Here is a 15,367-nt window from a genome sequence, read left to right as displayed (position 1 = left end):
TTTACCCAAGTTCTTCTCAGTGTCTGTTTCTCCTAACCCGTATGGTTGACAGCATGGACCTTTCATGGGCACGGTCTTCTCACTGGCAGCCCCAGGTTCCTGACTTGCTGTGGTGCCTCCAGGTGTCAGATGGGCCAGGAGACCTGCAATCTCCTGCCCTCCGGTTCTAGCTGCTGGGCCTTTAGTACCCGTGTAACCACGGACTCCGGTGACCGGTTTCTTTTGCGCTTAATCCTGGGAAGAGCTCAGTCACAGCTCTTCTCCCAGTCTCTCTCCTCACATGCCTCCTCTCCCTTCACTGTCTCACACTGAACTCTCTAATGTCGCTTCGAGACCAGAACTTACAGGGAAGCTACCCTGAAACCGGGTTTTAAGCTCCCCCTTTTGGTGTGGAGTTAGGAAGGTGTTGTATGTTTGTGTTACCTGCTAAGTGGATCCCTTCTTACCTCCAGGCATGACATCACCCCCCCTGTGAGGAAGGCAATGCCATTGTGGCAACCGGACTCCTGGGGTGCCACATTATCCTTAGGATAGGTCATCCGTATCTGATTGGTCGGTGTATGACACCCAGACTCCCGTCGATCAGCCCTTCCCGATGCCTGCAGCAGCCAGTACTACTAAGTTGCATTATTTCAAAGCTCTACCATCGTTATTCTGGCTGTGGACTGGTACTCCACAACTGAGCAGTTCTTGCCATTGCTTGCACCCGGGAACAGCTGATTGGTGAGGGTGCCATTTGTCCAATCCCCACTGATCTGACCATGATGACCTATCCCAAGGATAAGCCTTCAGTGTTAAAGTCCAAGACAACCACTTTTCCTACACTATTTGCAAATCTTTTTAAGCATAATTGGACTAATACAATTCTTATTATAGGTTTAAATAGATTTTAAATAGACTTTAAGGCCTCGTTTAGACAACCGTGTTTCATGTATGTGTTCTGAGTCTTTCACAGAATGAACATATACCCATTGTAGTCAAAGGGCATACTCTCCGATGTCTATTGGTTTGAAGACCAATTGTAAGCAAAAAGAAATGGAAACATTTTGCGAATCAAAATCACCCATTAAAAATCACTGGGTCTATAATAAAAATGAACAGTACATGGATGTCACCCATATGTCATCAGAGTGCTCTCCTTATGTTACTGTTTAATGTGTAGGAGAAGAGTGGAATTATGTTTTTGTATATGAGAAAAACAGATGCCATACTGACGTTAAAAATGGACACAGGTCCTCCCAACGAAAGAAAGAAAGAGCTCCTATCATTTGCTCCTGTCTGTAAAATTTATGAACTTAAAATTCACTTCCAGGGAATAATTCACATGAATGATCATTCTGTAAATTAATTTAAGTTTTGTACTCTTTTTTTTTATAGATTTGGAGAATTGAAAATCTGGAGCTGAAAGCAGTTGATCCAAAAACATATGGGAGATTCTATGGAGGAGATTGTTATCTGGTGCTGTACACATACATCAAATCAGGGAAACCAAATTATCTGTTGTACATGTGGCTGGTAAGTGGCAGCATCTTTTTCTCTTTTTCTTAGGACTTTGCATTTTGCTTTTCCTTTTATTATTCCTGGACAAGTGTAAATACATTGACAACTCATTGTAACTGTTCCACTTGTCAAAGAGTTGTGCTGCTACACATTTTTTTGCTAATTTTTTTCATACTAACAACTGCATTTTTGCCAATGTTTTACAGTTTTGCTCTCAATTCTTCTAAGTTGTGACTGTTTTAAATTCTATGTTCAACTTGTTGCTGTTTTTTTTTATTTGCCATTGTAGGTCTGGTTTTTGTAATCCAGATGTTTGCCATGGAGTCATTATTTGCGAATTTTTAAAAAGTTGCACATTTTTTATGGAAATGTTCTTCAGTGTCTCCCTGGAGTGATTTTGAACTCCAGAATTTTTTGCTCTAATGTTAGGCCTTGTTCACATGTTCAGTATTTCACCTCCGTATTTGTAAGTTTTTGGTTTTGGCTTACAAATACTGAGGTAAAATACTGACCAAGTACTAGTAGAATGTGTGAACACTGCCTTAGATTGCATGTGACATTTTAAGGGACCATGTGACTTTTGGCACTAAGTAGGTGAAATATAAAAATAAAGAACCTTTTTTGATTGTGTGAAAAAAAATTCATGTACCCATGTGCACCATTTTCAAGAATTTGACGGAAAAACGACAATAAATACCACAAGACAAAAAAAGAAAAGTGACTAAAAGAAACTCTGATCATGAGTCCTTTGTTGTCTTTTCCCAGAGGAATAACGGAGAGATGGCACAATACAAAGTTGTAAGAAAAGATTCTTCCGAACTGTTGTTTTATAAGAAATTCAAGAATTTACTAAATTAGACATGCCGATTGTTTAGGTCCTCTTTAAAGAGTTGTGCCGTGCCAGTAACTTATCCCCCTATATAGTGATTGAACATTTTGACAGCAGTGGTCCCATCCGCTAGGACCCCCACCGAGTATTCAGAATTTGGCTATCTCTGGCAGAGAATTAATAAAGCCGATGTGTACATCATTGACTTGTGCTCGTTTACCACACAGCTCTTCATAACCTTATTCTGGGTCTTGGTAGGGACTTGGTGGGGTCCCATTCTGGGGTTCTATTAGACCCCAGAGGATCAATTAATTATCCTCTATCAAATCAATACAGGATAACTTATTAACTTGGTGCAACACCTTTAATGTTCATTTATCCACATTGCTGAGTTATAGTGTCATTTGCCGGTATGATCGTATTTTAATGCTCTGTCTTTTATTTATAATAATATTTTGTTTCATACTGGCAGGGCCGCCATGCCACACAAGATGAGATCACAGCATGCGCCTTTCATGCTGTAGAGCTGGACCGCAAATACCAAGATCAGCCCGTACAAATACGGGTGACCATGGGAAAAGAGCCAAAACACTTCCAGGCCATTTTTAAAGGAAAGATGATTATCTATGAGGTAATATTGTCCTCTGTTGTGTATTATATCATCTCCATGGTCGCTGCTTTCGAGGACTTTCAATGTCCTACTTTCAAGGGGAGGCACGAGAGTGGTTATAGGACCACTCCAGTAGTATATTTTTATTGCACCTTCTCTTAGCCCTCAGTTATATGTGAACAGTGAACGCATTAAATTACTTCCCGGTTTCTGTCTTCTGCCATTTCCAGCGCAGCTCCGGCCCTCTACAACATCATTTGTCCACAGCTCTGGCTTGCCTGCTTTGCACAGCAGAATAATGATCCTTTGACCACCCTGCTCTGAGTTTCATGGACTTACATTTAGAAAGTGACTTCTGGTCCACACAAAAGACACTGTGAGAGTCTGCTGGTTAAAACTGTGGGTATAAGATGCATGAGATAATGGAGCAGCACTGGACACAGCCCAAGCCAGCGATGGGTAAATAATTTAATGCACGCACTGTTTAGATGACCATAGGATGCAATAAATAAAAATGTTTTACCAAAAATGGCCCAAGAAATTGCAACTTGTGAAAATCGTGAACCAGTATGATTCAAATGTGTCATATCTGATGATAGATAGGCCAGTATGATTCAAACCCACAGATGAGCAATTATAGCAGAAATGCTAAAAATGATAATAGAAAGGTGTTAGAACACGTATGCATATTGGGCTGTGTAGCCACTGACCAATCAGGTTGCCCATATTAACCCTTATCCACCACAAAAGCCCCAAGGAATGGCCACATGAGCAACAGAAATGGACCATGAAACAATGAAAGGAGGTGGCCTTCTTTTCATTTGTGGACCACGTAAAGGGAGATATACCATATGTGCAGTCTGTGCAGGTACACAGGGAGCTGGAGGTATGAAGGCCTACTTTTTGTTTTGTAACACAAAGATATTGGTAGATTTTTAGAGACATAATAATGTACTATGTCATTTCATATCAAGCACATTTTGATTGGTGTAATAGGGAGGAACCAGTCGCAGTGGAAATACAGAACCGGTGCCTGCAATCCGACTGTTTCAGGTCAGGGGAACCGATGAATACAACACGAAGGCCACCGAGGTCCCGGCCAGAGCTGCTTCTCTGAATTCCAATGATGTATTTGTACTGAAGAAGGACAACGTGTGCTACCTGTGGTGTGGAAAGGTCAGTATAGACTTCACTTTCCACATCGACCTTATGGCATGGTTGTATGGTCAGTTTTTCATATCCTTGTAACTGTACTTTATCCCTCAGGGCTGCAGTGGAGATGAGAGGGAAATGGCAAAGACGGTGGCAAATATTATCTCCAACAAAGATAAGCAAACCATCCTGGAGGGTCAAGAGCCTGCTGAATTCTGGGTGGCTCTGGGTGGAAAATCATCATATTCCAGCGATAAGAGGCAGGTGCAATTAGATTACTATATATATATAAAGAAGTATTTCGAAAATGTAACGTTGGCTAACAAGTGGCTATTGGTTGATGGTTTGATCCCTTGGCTTCACCCAAAAGTCTACAAAACAAAATAGCCACAGCGTTTCACTATAGTACCCCACACAACATAACCAAATGTATGAGGCTATGTCTGGTTCTGTAGCTGATCTCCAATCATTTTCAAGGATTAATATTCCCCCAATAATCGTCCCTGTTTTCACACAGTAAGCATTTTAAATGTAGAAATATATTATGTTTTAAAGGCTATGTTCATTTAATGTTCATTTACTTCCTAAATGCAACCTTAAGCAACTCTGTAAGTAGTTTTCATTAAAACTGTTCCCATAGAGCAAAAAAATTATTTACGTGTAGGAATCAATTAGGAGATAATAAATGCAATATATTGCTTTTTTTACTTTTGTTTTTTACTTTCTATGTTTTGCTATTTTCTTTTTCCAAAATAGAATAGAAACATTTAAAAAATATTTTGAAGCTGTAAGAGATTATTACAGAACTAAATTACCGCTCTATTTTATGAATTGCTACTAATTGGCCTTTGCTAAGTTTGATCTCTAATATTCTGTGCAGATTCCAGGAGACTGTAGTGCAGTACAAGCCCCGACTCTTTGAGTGCTCCAATCAAACTGGTCGTTTCATTATGACGGAAGTGGTAGATTTCGACCAGAGTGACCTTGATGAAGATGATGTGATGTTACTTGATACTTGGGAAGAGGTATGTCATGTCTGACAGAGCAGAAAGAAACAAAGAAATTATTATATACGCTAAAACCAAAGCAACCAGCAGAGGAATTCTTTCAAAAACTGATGTGCCTACTATTAGCTATTCTTGAATTCTGTTATGGTAGACAATTTATCGCAATAATAAAAATATAAACGTTGACTTGACGTGTCAGATAGCATTTGCCAGATGTAAACTTATTTTGCATGTCTGTCTAACAGCTCGTGCCATGCATCTCAGGATATATTGGGTTTTGCTTCTTTATGAATACCTTCTCTACAAACTAGAAATTTACTCAAGATGGTAGATGAGCAAGGCCATTGTAAGTAGATAGAATGCCCTTTTGGTCACAGTCTAGTGCTTAGTTTACCGCTAGCTGATCAGGGGTTGTGTAATCCATTGTCCATGCCAGAAGCAGGCGGTAGTGTGACCACAAGTATTCGATCTCCATACTTCCAGCCACATTCTAACTAGACTGTGTCAGCCCTCATTCAATACACTTGCATTGAGAGAGGCCACACATGTCTAGTCGGCATGCGACTACATGTATGCAAATCACATACTTGCGGTCACGCACCTTCCGCACCCAGCGCCGACACCAGAGAATCCTCACAGCGCGCTGTCATATTGAATGAGTGCATACTTGTAGCCTAAGGCCGGACAACCCCTTTAATATAAATTTTCTGTTTTCTATCATCGGTAGCACATGTACTATTTGCGTGCTGCCAAGAATGAAGATGTTTAAGACTTCATTTTGTTCATCCATTGGGTGTCTGCCAGCCTGTTTAAATGGGTCTACAATTGGTAACACTTGTTCCTTGTTTCGTAGCCTGTCTAAATGGGCCTTCAGGGAATGGTGGTGGTAGAAGGACAAAACAAGGTTTACCAGCCAGAGCTTGGCGATGTCTTAGCTTCACCATTGATCAAAGTCAATGACAGAATTAAAGATTATTTGATTTATCTCTCATTTGTCTCCCAGTATAATATTAGAATGAGGTAATTTTGTTGCTAAATCAGAAGTTGGTGCATCCTGTAAAAGACGTGTGCAGCATATCATAACTTCTGCTATACCTGTCCCTGCAGATGTTCCTCACCTGCCACCTTACAATTTGAGAAGCTCTGATATAAAAATACAAACAAAAATACAGAAGTGTTTCCCGGTACATAGCACGTACATATAACAAGTAGTTGTACACAGGTCGACACTGTAGTGGGTGCAGGGGTTGCAGATGCTCCTCTGGAGCCTGGAGGGGCCCAAAAATCTCTTCAGCACAGAGAAGACGAATACTATTACAGACCCATGATAGTTGGGGTCCCTTTTGGAGATTTCAGTTGGGACTCACAAACTTCACATTTCACCACTTCATGTACAGATAGGAATAGTAACTCAGCCAAACTGAAAGCACCAACAGACTTTACTATCAGCTTCAATGGGAATTTTGTCAAGTTGTTCACATTGATTGTGGAGATTACTAGAACAGACTAAAATGCCTTTTTACAGCTGACCTTAAAAATATTTATTTCTTATTGTTTACTTCAGCTTTTCCTTTGGATTGGCAAGTCAGCAAATGAGTATGAGAAGAATGAATCCATTAACTCTACAAAAGAATACCTGAAATCTCATCCCGCCGGCCGAGACTTATCAACTCCAATAGTTATAGTAAAGCAAGGACATGAGCCTCCTACCTTCACCGGCTGGTTCAGTGCTTGGGATTCTCACAAATGGAGTGTAAGATCAGTTTCTCTACAGTCATAGATTGTATCTGATGTTAAGTTATTGTTTTTTTTCGATTAATGAGATACTAAAGGTGCATTGACTTTCAGTAAATTTTGTTTAAGGTTAATATGAAAGCAGGCGTAGGATCGAAGATATAAATACACCTGACAGTGAACACTATGAATGGCCCTAGGAAAATAATAGGATTTAGTGCTGGCTTAGAAGAATTCAGGGATCAATTAATCAAAGCTTTTATGCCAAAATTCTGGTGTAAAAAGCATCGAAAGATCACAAAATTTGGGCACAATGTGAAGCTGCTCTAAGATTTTGCAATTTTTGGCAATTTCAAGCCATTTTACAACAGCTCTGAAAAAGCAGACAGAGCTTGGCAACCCGGCTCATCTAATTTGGAAAATGGAGTAAGATTTGTGGCGAGGCACAAACAGAGGTGTATTCCATGTTTAAGATGCTCCTGACTCATTAAGAAGCATGTGCCTCTTAATGACTTAAGATCATCTGACTCCAGCACACCTCCTCATCGAGACCTGGGTAAAAAATACCAGTCTTGATGAACTAGGACCATAGTATATATCCTAGAGACAATATGGTGTTTGATAGTGCTTCTATCATTAGAGTGAAATTGATCAAGAAGAGAACTAGAGCGTTTTCTGGTGGGTCCACAGTCTGGCACAATAATGAGACCCAGCCACAATAGCAACTACAGAATATAATACAATCTAAAGCTACATTTGGAGCAGAACATATTCCATCATGGTTTTATATTAGATTTCATGTAGTTGTACAGTCTGGGACATAACTATAATGGGTTATTAGAACTGCTTCACCAACCTGTTAAAAAAGTGCAGTTTTTCCTTGCTGTGTCATTGCAGGGGTTAATCAATTCAGTTAATCTCCTTGAGCTCTTCATTCTTAATTGTATCAGCTGTTCTGTGTTTGCCACTCCCCTCTATATATGCTCACCACTTGCACTTGGGAATTGCCCGTGCTAGTTCATTCTGCCTGGTTTGGAGTTGGAGGAGAGAGTTCAGTGTTTGTAGTTTTTGTTCTTTGCTGCGTGGAGTTGGTTTGAGTGCTTATCCTCATCCTCTCCTATGGTTTTGGCTACCTATCACTCCCCTGCGTTCCACTCTGTTGTTTTGTGAGTGTATTTGTATGATTGTAGTAGTTTTCTTTTCTCCCTGTCTTCCTTTGTCTGTCTAGTTAGTGTAATCCTATACATTTCAGCCTCACACCTCGCTGTGTGGGGGAGGGACAGATAAGGACTAAGATAGGAGCATAGCAAGGTACGTGACCCTGGCATCTCCACCTTCTGGGGGACAGGGATAAACTAGGATGCCCCCTAGTTTGAGGGATCAGTTAAACGCCCACCGTCCCTAGTCACTGTGTCACACCTGAAGCCTATGGAGACTAAAAGGTCCCCTGTTGAAAATTTTGAATTAAGTCCCACGGTCTTCAAGTTGCATCACTGTATAAAGTGGAATCAAATCTAAGAGCATGCCATATTTGCAATTTGTGTATTATTTAGTCTACGGGGATCCAAGAACAGATGAAAACTGAAGACTGACTTTGAACTTCAGAGTTCCATCTGTTACCTGATTCTTTGATAAAAGTCAATGGATGCAAAAGTAAAAAATTGAGAAGAGAAAAACAAGCAACAAGGGTGTAAAATAAAGTAAAAACAGATGACACAAAGCACTAATAATAAATGGAAAATTGGGAGCTACCATGGGTTGGGTTCTCTACATGGAGAGAAGGAAAATAGGTCAACACAACAGCTATCATTTATTATGATGATTGATGGTATGTGATCAGGGAAATGTAACCCAAAAAGTTCACCATTTGTCAATAAGAATTTTTAGAAAGTAAGTGTGACACATGTGGCAATAGTTAATGGAAAAATGAGTAATAAAGCCTATCAAAACATTCAAATATATTAGTTTCCCTTAGCTATTTTCTAATTAAAATGGAAATGTTCTTTTCCCAACAGTCTGACTTATCCTATGAAGACATGAAGAAGAACCTGGGTGAGGTCTCTGCTATTTCCCAGATCAGTGTGGTAAGTCTGCTGGATTGTCTTCCCAGATGAGGCATTAGGCCATGTTTCTACAAAGACCAATAAGATAAATATAGTCAATAAAACAGAATTTTATTAATAATATTGAATAATCAAACAAAAATGACTAAAAGCGGAGTCAGGTATTGGAGCACGTAACACATATATTTAATATACCCATTATTATATCACTATGCCCCTGGTAGGTTTATAAAGTATTGCATAATGTCCAAAATTGATCAACATATAAATAACATGATAGCATCTTAAAAATACAACATATGTCAAAGAAACCAGTGAAAATAAATTACAGTGACAGCTAATTAAAATAACGTATATAAGTGTAAAAATAAGTGTGCAAAATATATGTGCAAAAAAAGTGCAGCAAATGCGCTAATAAAAAAGATAAGATGCGTCAATAATATTAATATATATATATTAATATGTTAATAATATATTAAAACATCTCAGTAGGGCATTATTTACCTAAGGGAAATGTGCTGCCAGGTCCCCTATGCGCGTTTTGGCCCTGTGCCTTCTTCCGGTAAAACACGCCCCTCGGAAGATGGCACAGCGCCGAAACCTGGCAGCACGTTTCCCTTAGGGAAATAATGCCCTACTGAGATGTTTTAATATATTATTGTGACGCACCTTATCTTTTTTACTAGCGCATTGGCTGCTAACATTGTCATATTAACCGCTCAGCACTGTTTGCACTTTATATTTTACTTCATCTGATTACACAGCTTTTTGCTGCAGTGTATGTGTTTTAGGAATCACACTTTTTTGCACACTTATATTACGGTATATACATTATTTTAATTAGCTGTCAATGTAATTTATTTTCACTGGTTTCTTTGACATATGTTGTATTTCTAAGGTGCTATCATGTTGTTTATATATTGATCAATTTTGGGCATTATGCAATACTTTATAAACCTACCAGAGGCATAGTGATATTTTTAATATATCCATTATTATATGTGTTACGAGCTCCACTACCTGACTCAGCTTTTATTAATTTTTGTTTTATTATTCAATATTATTAATAAAATTCTGTTGACTATATATTATTGACTATATTTATCTTATTGGTCTTTATTGCGCCTTTTTCTTTTATGATCCCTATTTATATTTGTGCTTGACCTTTTAGTTTTTTGTACAATTTGTTCTCCTTTGATAACCTGTTTCTACAAAGCGTAAATGCTGCATTTTTTTCCCCGCTGCGTTTAAGGCTGCCGTCACACTAGCAGTATGTGGTCAGTATTTTACATCAGTATTTGTAGCCAAAACCAGGAGTGGAACAATTAGAGGAAAAGTATAATAGAAACATATGCATCACTTCTGCATTTATCACCCACTCCTGGTTTTGGCTGACAAATACTGATGTAAAATACTGACCAAATCCTGCTAGTGTGACGGCAGCCTAATACTGTAGTTCAAGCAAAGTGGATGTAATTATACGAATACTCATACCCACGGTGAGCTTAAAGACGCTGAGCGACTGTACGTTAAATGCAATAATCAGGATATAATGCTATTGAATATTTTTTTATGTGAATACCTACAGAAAAAGTGCTTGGCAGCAAAGTTTCTGAAGGAGTTATTGCCCTGATTTATCAAGACCGGTGATTTTCTCAACGGTCTTGATAATTGAGTGTGGTGGAGTCAGACGCTCCTCATGAAGAAGTGTCCGCCTTTTCTTCATGAATCTGCAGCGTTTGTCAATGGCGCGTGCCTCTGTGCATCATGTCAGAAATCTTACTCCAGTCAGGTACTGGAGTGAGACTTTTGGTGTAGGAAATGCCACAACTCGCTATGAATTAGATGAGCTGTGTTGTCATATCCCCAGTCCCCCCATTTTGGCAGAGCTGAGAGAAACTGGCATGAAAACTTGTTTTTCAACAATGTTTTTGCAACTTTTGAAAGCTTTTATATCACTTTTATGGCATAAAAATAAATCGGGGCCTGTGTGTTTTAATCATGTTTTACGCAGGGGTGTGCCTATTGACAGTCTACTAGTCTCCTAAATTAAGAAGAGAAGCGATATAAATTCATCTAAATAAATATATTAAATACCAGTTATACAGACTTTTTCCCATTATGTCAATGTGTAGAGTTACTTCTGCTCTATAACATGTTGCCTGCAGTCCAGACACCATATTTAACGTGACGAGTTCTTATAAATGCTCAGCTCTACCTTGTCTGCCTTATTTTCCTAATAGAAATCCAGTCCTTCTATGGAATCTATATTTATATTGTATTCATTTAACTTTTACCATTTTAGGACTTACAAAACACAAATCTGAAAGGCACAAATCAGTCTGTTGCCCCAACCAAGACAGAGAACAACAACATAAATGTTCCTACATATCAGTCACATAGCAATGGTGGCCTGCCGCAGAGCAACAGCAATCATGCCAATACTAATGGAAATCAAGCACCAAGCCAGAAGCCCCCTAAAGTAGAAATAGTAACACCGAGCAGTGGAAATCAGGTCTTTGACAAGAGTCTGCTTCTTAACAAAATTGCTGAAGATTTACCTGAAGGTGTAGATCCGACCAAAAAAGAGGTAAGAAGTGTGTTCTAAATTTAAGCAAGCAGTGCACCCTATGTTGGGAAACAGTGTCAGAGCATGGGGGGGTCGAGCTAGTGATTTTCCCATGCACCACAGTCTATTGGGGAGCAAAAACTCTCCAACCTGCACTGTGATCGAGGCCATCCTGTGTGCAATGAGAGCCCACCTAGAGATACATAAGTAGAGCCACAGGCAAAATGATTTTGTCATTGGCTGCATCTCAGTGTACTGAAGTGAGCCTTGTTTTTTCCGTTGCTACTAGTGATGAGCGAGCATACTCGATTTAGTTTTCCTCGGCTCAGCTGCATGATTTACGGCTGCTGGACAGCCTGAATACATGTGGGAATTCCCTAAGAAACAGGCATTCCTCACATGTATTCAGCCTGTCTAGCAGCCGTAAAGCATGCAACTGAGGCGATGAAAACTAATTCTCCGAACACTACAAAATACGCAGAGACCACCCGAGCGTACTCGGGGAGACCCGAGCAACGAGTATACTCGCTCATCATTAGTCGCTACCTATGCAGAGCACAGCAGTCGATGTCAAACTCATCTCCACTGCTGTGCTCTACATAAGAAGCAACAGAGATAACAGAAAATTAGCTCGTAATGGATGAAGACTATAATGAATCAAATACTGTTCACATTATTCAATACTGTCTTAAAACTGGTCTATTTAGATCTGGAGACAGGTCCTCTGTGTCCTCGGTGTCCCCGTCCCTGTGTGTTGTAAGGTGTGGGGTGCATCACGCTCACTTGTAGGCCACAGGCCTCCGCTGCCTCCAGGTTTTGTCCTCGGGAGCCGCCACACACAACTCAGGGGACACCAAGTTGTTTATAACAGGCGAACATTTACTGGTCAGTATAACTTCATCAGGTGGTGACATGTGGCATAGGGCACAGTAATTCACATTTCCTCCTTACCACAATACCTCTTCAGCCCTGTCACTTGCTGGTTCTTGACTATCCCTAAGCCTGCTGACTGTCAGCTTCAGAGAGTTCTTGTTTACTTCAGTAGTGCCCCTGGGACTGGCCATCTGCCCCTCACGTAATTCCACGTCCACCGACCTCGAGATGTCAGAAGATCAGGCCCGCTCCTTGGTACCTGGCCCAAGGCCTAGGCTCCAAACGTTACAGAAATGTCCATAATGGATTCCAGTTTGGCCTCATACTGCCTCGAACGGTTGACACATTCCCACAGCATCCAAACTTTTACCTGATACTGCACTTCTGCTAACACCTCCTAACTCCTCTTCCCTTTTTATTAACACTGGTGCCCACCCACTGCGCTAGTTCTTTCTTTAAGTTCTTCCTTTCTCATATGATAAACCTATTATCCTTATCCAGTGTCTTATACAGTAGGTGGTTTAGCAATAAGCCATACTTACGCTATCCTACGCTTGTCCTATACTATACTCTACTTAACACTTCACATGCTGTACATTGCCACAATACATTACATAACACACACACCACTTTTACACAAAAAAAAACACAAGACAGTATTCACATGACAAGTTTGTTATCTTCAGGGTAAGACAGTCTACATCTCTACATTTACAAATCTACCAGATGTGGTCAAAGGAAGGAGAACCAGTGAGCCGTCCTCAGGGTCACGGGTGTCCCAGGATCTCATTGACGTGTGTCACCAGCCTGCCTCGTCCAATCCCACAAAAAAAGCAATTACAGCATAAATTGCTGAAGAAAGTATTGCTGGCAATAATAAAAATAAATGACAGACTACACAGGGCATCACAGTGTGCTGAACATGGGGCTGCTGACTGGCATACATCACCAACTACAGATCATCAATCCACTAGATCCACTAAATCTGGCACACGTGAAAGTTCATAGCCAGTTATAATTCTGCTAGGTTCGTACTAGCGTTTGTTTCTGTTTCAAACCGATCCGTTCTTTTATTTTTTGTTTATACAAAAATCAGAAAACTTGTTTAAATCCTTTTACCATAGACTTCAATTTAAAAAGTAGACGGGATCCATATACATGAGCGTATTTGTATGTGTATAGGTAAAAACATTTTTGTACAAGTTAAAAGTTAAATTTCCCTTTTACAGATGTACTTGTCTGATGGCGACTTTGCAAATATATTTGGGATGCCCAAAGCCGAATTCTATCAACTGCCCAAATGGAAGCAACAAAATATCAAGAAGCAAAATGGTCTCTTTTAATAGATAGATTTTCTAATTTTTTTAAACTATGGAGGGGAATGTCACATACAGTCACTGTATACTTTAAAGCACTACGTAACTACGCAGACCGTACGACCAATGCCCTCCAGTGTTCATTTCCATCCATGGACTGTGGTGTCACAGACGGCAAGACTGCAAATTTCAGCTTTTATCGCAATGATTTCTACTACACTACACTTTTTATCTTGGTCTTTATAGAGAGGTGTCCATATAAGTAATTAACTTCTGTAGTTTTAGCTTCAGGATCACCGACCAAGTACCACGAGTTACCTACAACACGATTTAACATGAATATTTTATGGATCCTCAACTTCTGCACTCTCCAAATAAATAGAGGACAATAAATCATGATGACAAATGGCAACACTTTCCTCAATCACAACCCCAATTAGGATCCCATAATGGCTTTTAAGGGGCCCTGCTTCATATATAAGCAAGTTTAGATAGAAATTCTGCTCTCACTGCTTTTTTGCTTCGTTCCTTACATCTAAAGATAACTGGAATTGCTACAAATGGGTTTAAGAATATTGTGCCTTTAAAAACACAGATATTGTTTTATAATTGTATTATTTTATAATATATAAAGAGTTTTCCGCTACTGTATATCCACTGCTTCTTCTATATACCAGATTTATCCCTTTGAATGGATTATTATATTCTCACAGGTATCTAATGTGTATATTTGTTCTGTCCATAAAACATTTAGTGGCCATGATAAAGCTGGTAAATATTGGAAAATTTCTATATGTAGAATTACATCTTACACTATAGATCTGTTCCTGTTTTAAAGGGAATCTGTCACATTAAACAAGCAGCCTGAAATGCCAGCATCATACTGTAAAACAAGAGTCCAGTGGGCGGTCCTAGTCAGTGAGTGAGTACGCCCACTGGACCCCGAATAAACAGGGATGTCAAACAAAGATTCAAGTTATTGTGAATCTTTCTCTGCAAAACAATATTACAGCTCAGCTCCTCCTGCCCTCTAACAATCTGTTACTATAGCATTGGGCTGCCCTTTAATGGCGATATGTTACCTTTAAATGACCTTTTTTTATTATTGTAGTTTGTTTAATCCTATTATGTGATCCAATAAACACTGTGGAAAATCACTGTATTGTCCTTTTTTTTATTTGGTTAAAAGAAAGGTCCATCTAATTTTATCTGGTAGTTAAAATATTGCTGGTACAATGGGAACCCAGCATGACACATAGTATGCACACAACACGCTTCGTTAGTAGTCAAATTGTTGATTTGTGACTCTTCGTTTATTATGTGGCTGATGTAAAGCAAATGCTTGGACCAGATGTTAACAGCAAATTGGCTGCTTCAAAAACAAAATTGGGTAACAAACATAAATGCACAAATATTTCAGTATATACAGTTTTTTTTAAAGTTTTTGCCCCCTTCCTAATTTCCTATTATTTTGCATGTTTGTCACACTTAAGTGATTCACATCACCAAACAAATTTAAATATTAGACAAAGATAATACAAGTCAACACAAAATGCAGTTTTTAAATGAAGGACTCTATAGTGACGGGGTCTGTTCCGCAGGACTGGCGCATAGCAAATGTGGTGCCAATATTCAAAAAGGGCTCTAAAAGTGAACCTGGAAATTATAGGCCAGTAAGTCTAACCTCTATTGTTGGTAAAATATTTGAAGGGTT

At 39.4% G+C, this 15,367-nt stretch overlaps 1 protein-coding gene across 1 annotated transcript in view; it reads left to right on the top strand.

Moving 5' to 3' along the window:
• VILL (villin like) overlaps positions 1-14,810 on the top strand; it is a 92,892-nt gene extending 78,082 nt beyond the window's left edge. The window contains exons 12-20 of the mRNA XM_069729803.1: positions 1,378-1,515; positions 2,802-2,960; positions 3,936-4,115; positions 4,206-4,351; positions 4,972-5,116; positions 6,663-6,851; positions 8,848-8,916; positions 11,201-11,485; positions 13,567-14,810. Coding sequence (XP_069585904.1) covers positions 1,378-1,515; positions 2,802-2,960; positions 3,936-4,115; positions 4,206-4,351; positions 4,972-5,116; positions 6,663-6,851; positions 8,848-8,916; positions 11,201-11,485; positions 13,567-13,680 — 1,425 coding nt within the window. The 3' untranslated portion in view covers positions 13,681-14,810. The remainder of the gene's footprint in view (positions 1-1,377; positions 1,516-2,801; positions 2,961-3,935; positions 4,116-4,205; positions 4,352-4,971; positions 5,117-6,662; positions 6,852-8,847; positions 8,917-11,200; positions 11,486-13,566) is intronic.
• The last annotated feature ends 557 nt before the right edge of the window (positions 14,811-15,367 follow it).

This window comes from Ranitomeya imitator, chromosome 6 (genome assembly GCF_032444005.1).
Source record: "Ranitomeya imitator isolate aRanImi1 chromosome 6, aRanImi1.pri, whole genome shotgun sequence".
NCBI classification, from domain to species: Eukaryota; Metazoa; Chordata; class Amphibia; order Anura; family Dendrobatidae; genus Ranitomeya; species Ranitomeya imitator.
Note: the sequence above shows the minus strand (reverse complement) of the source record. Positions and strands in the feature narration are given on the sequence as shown.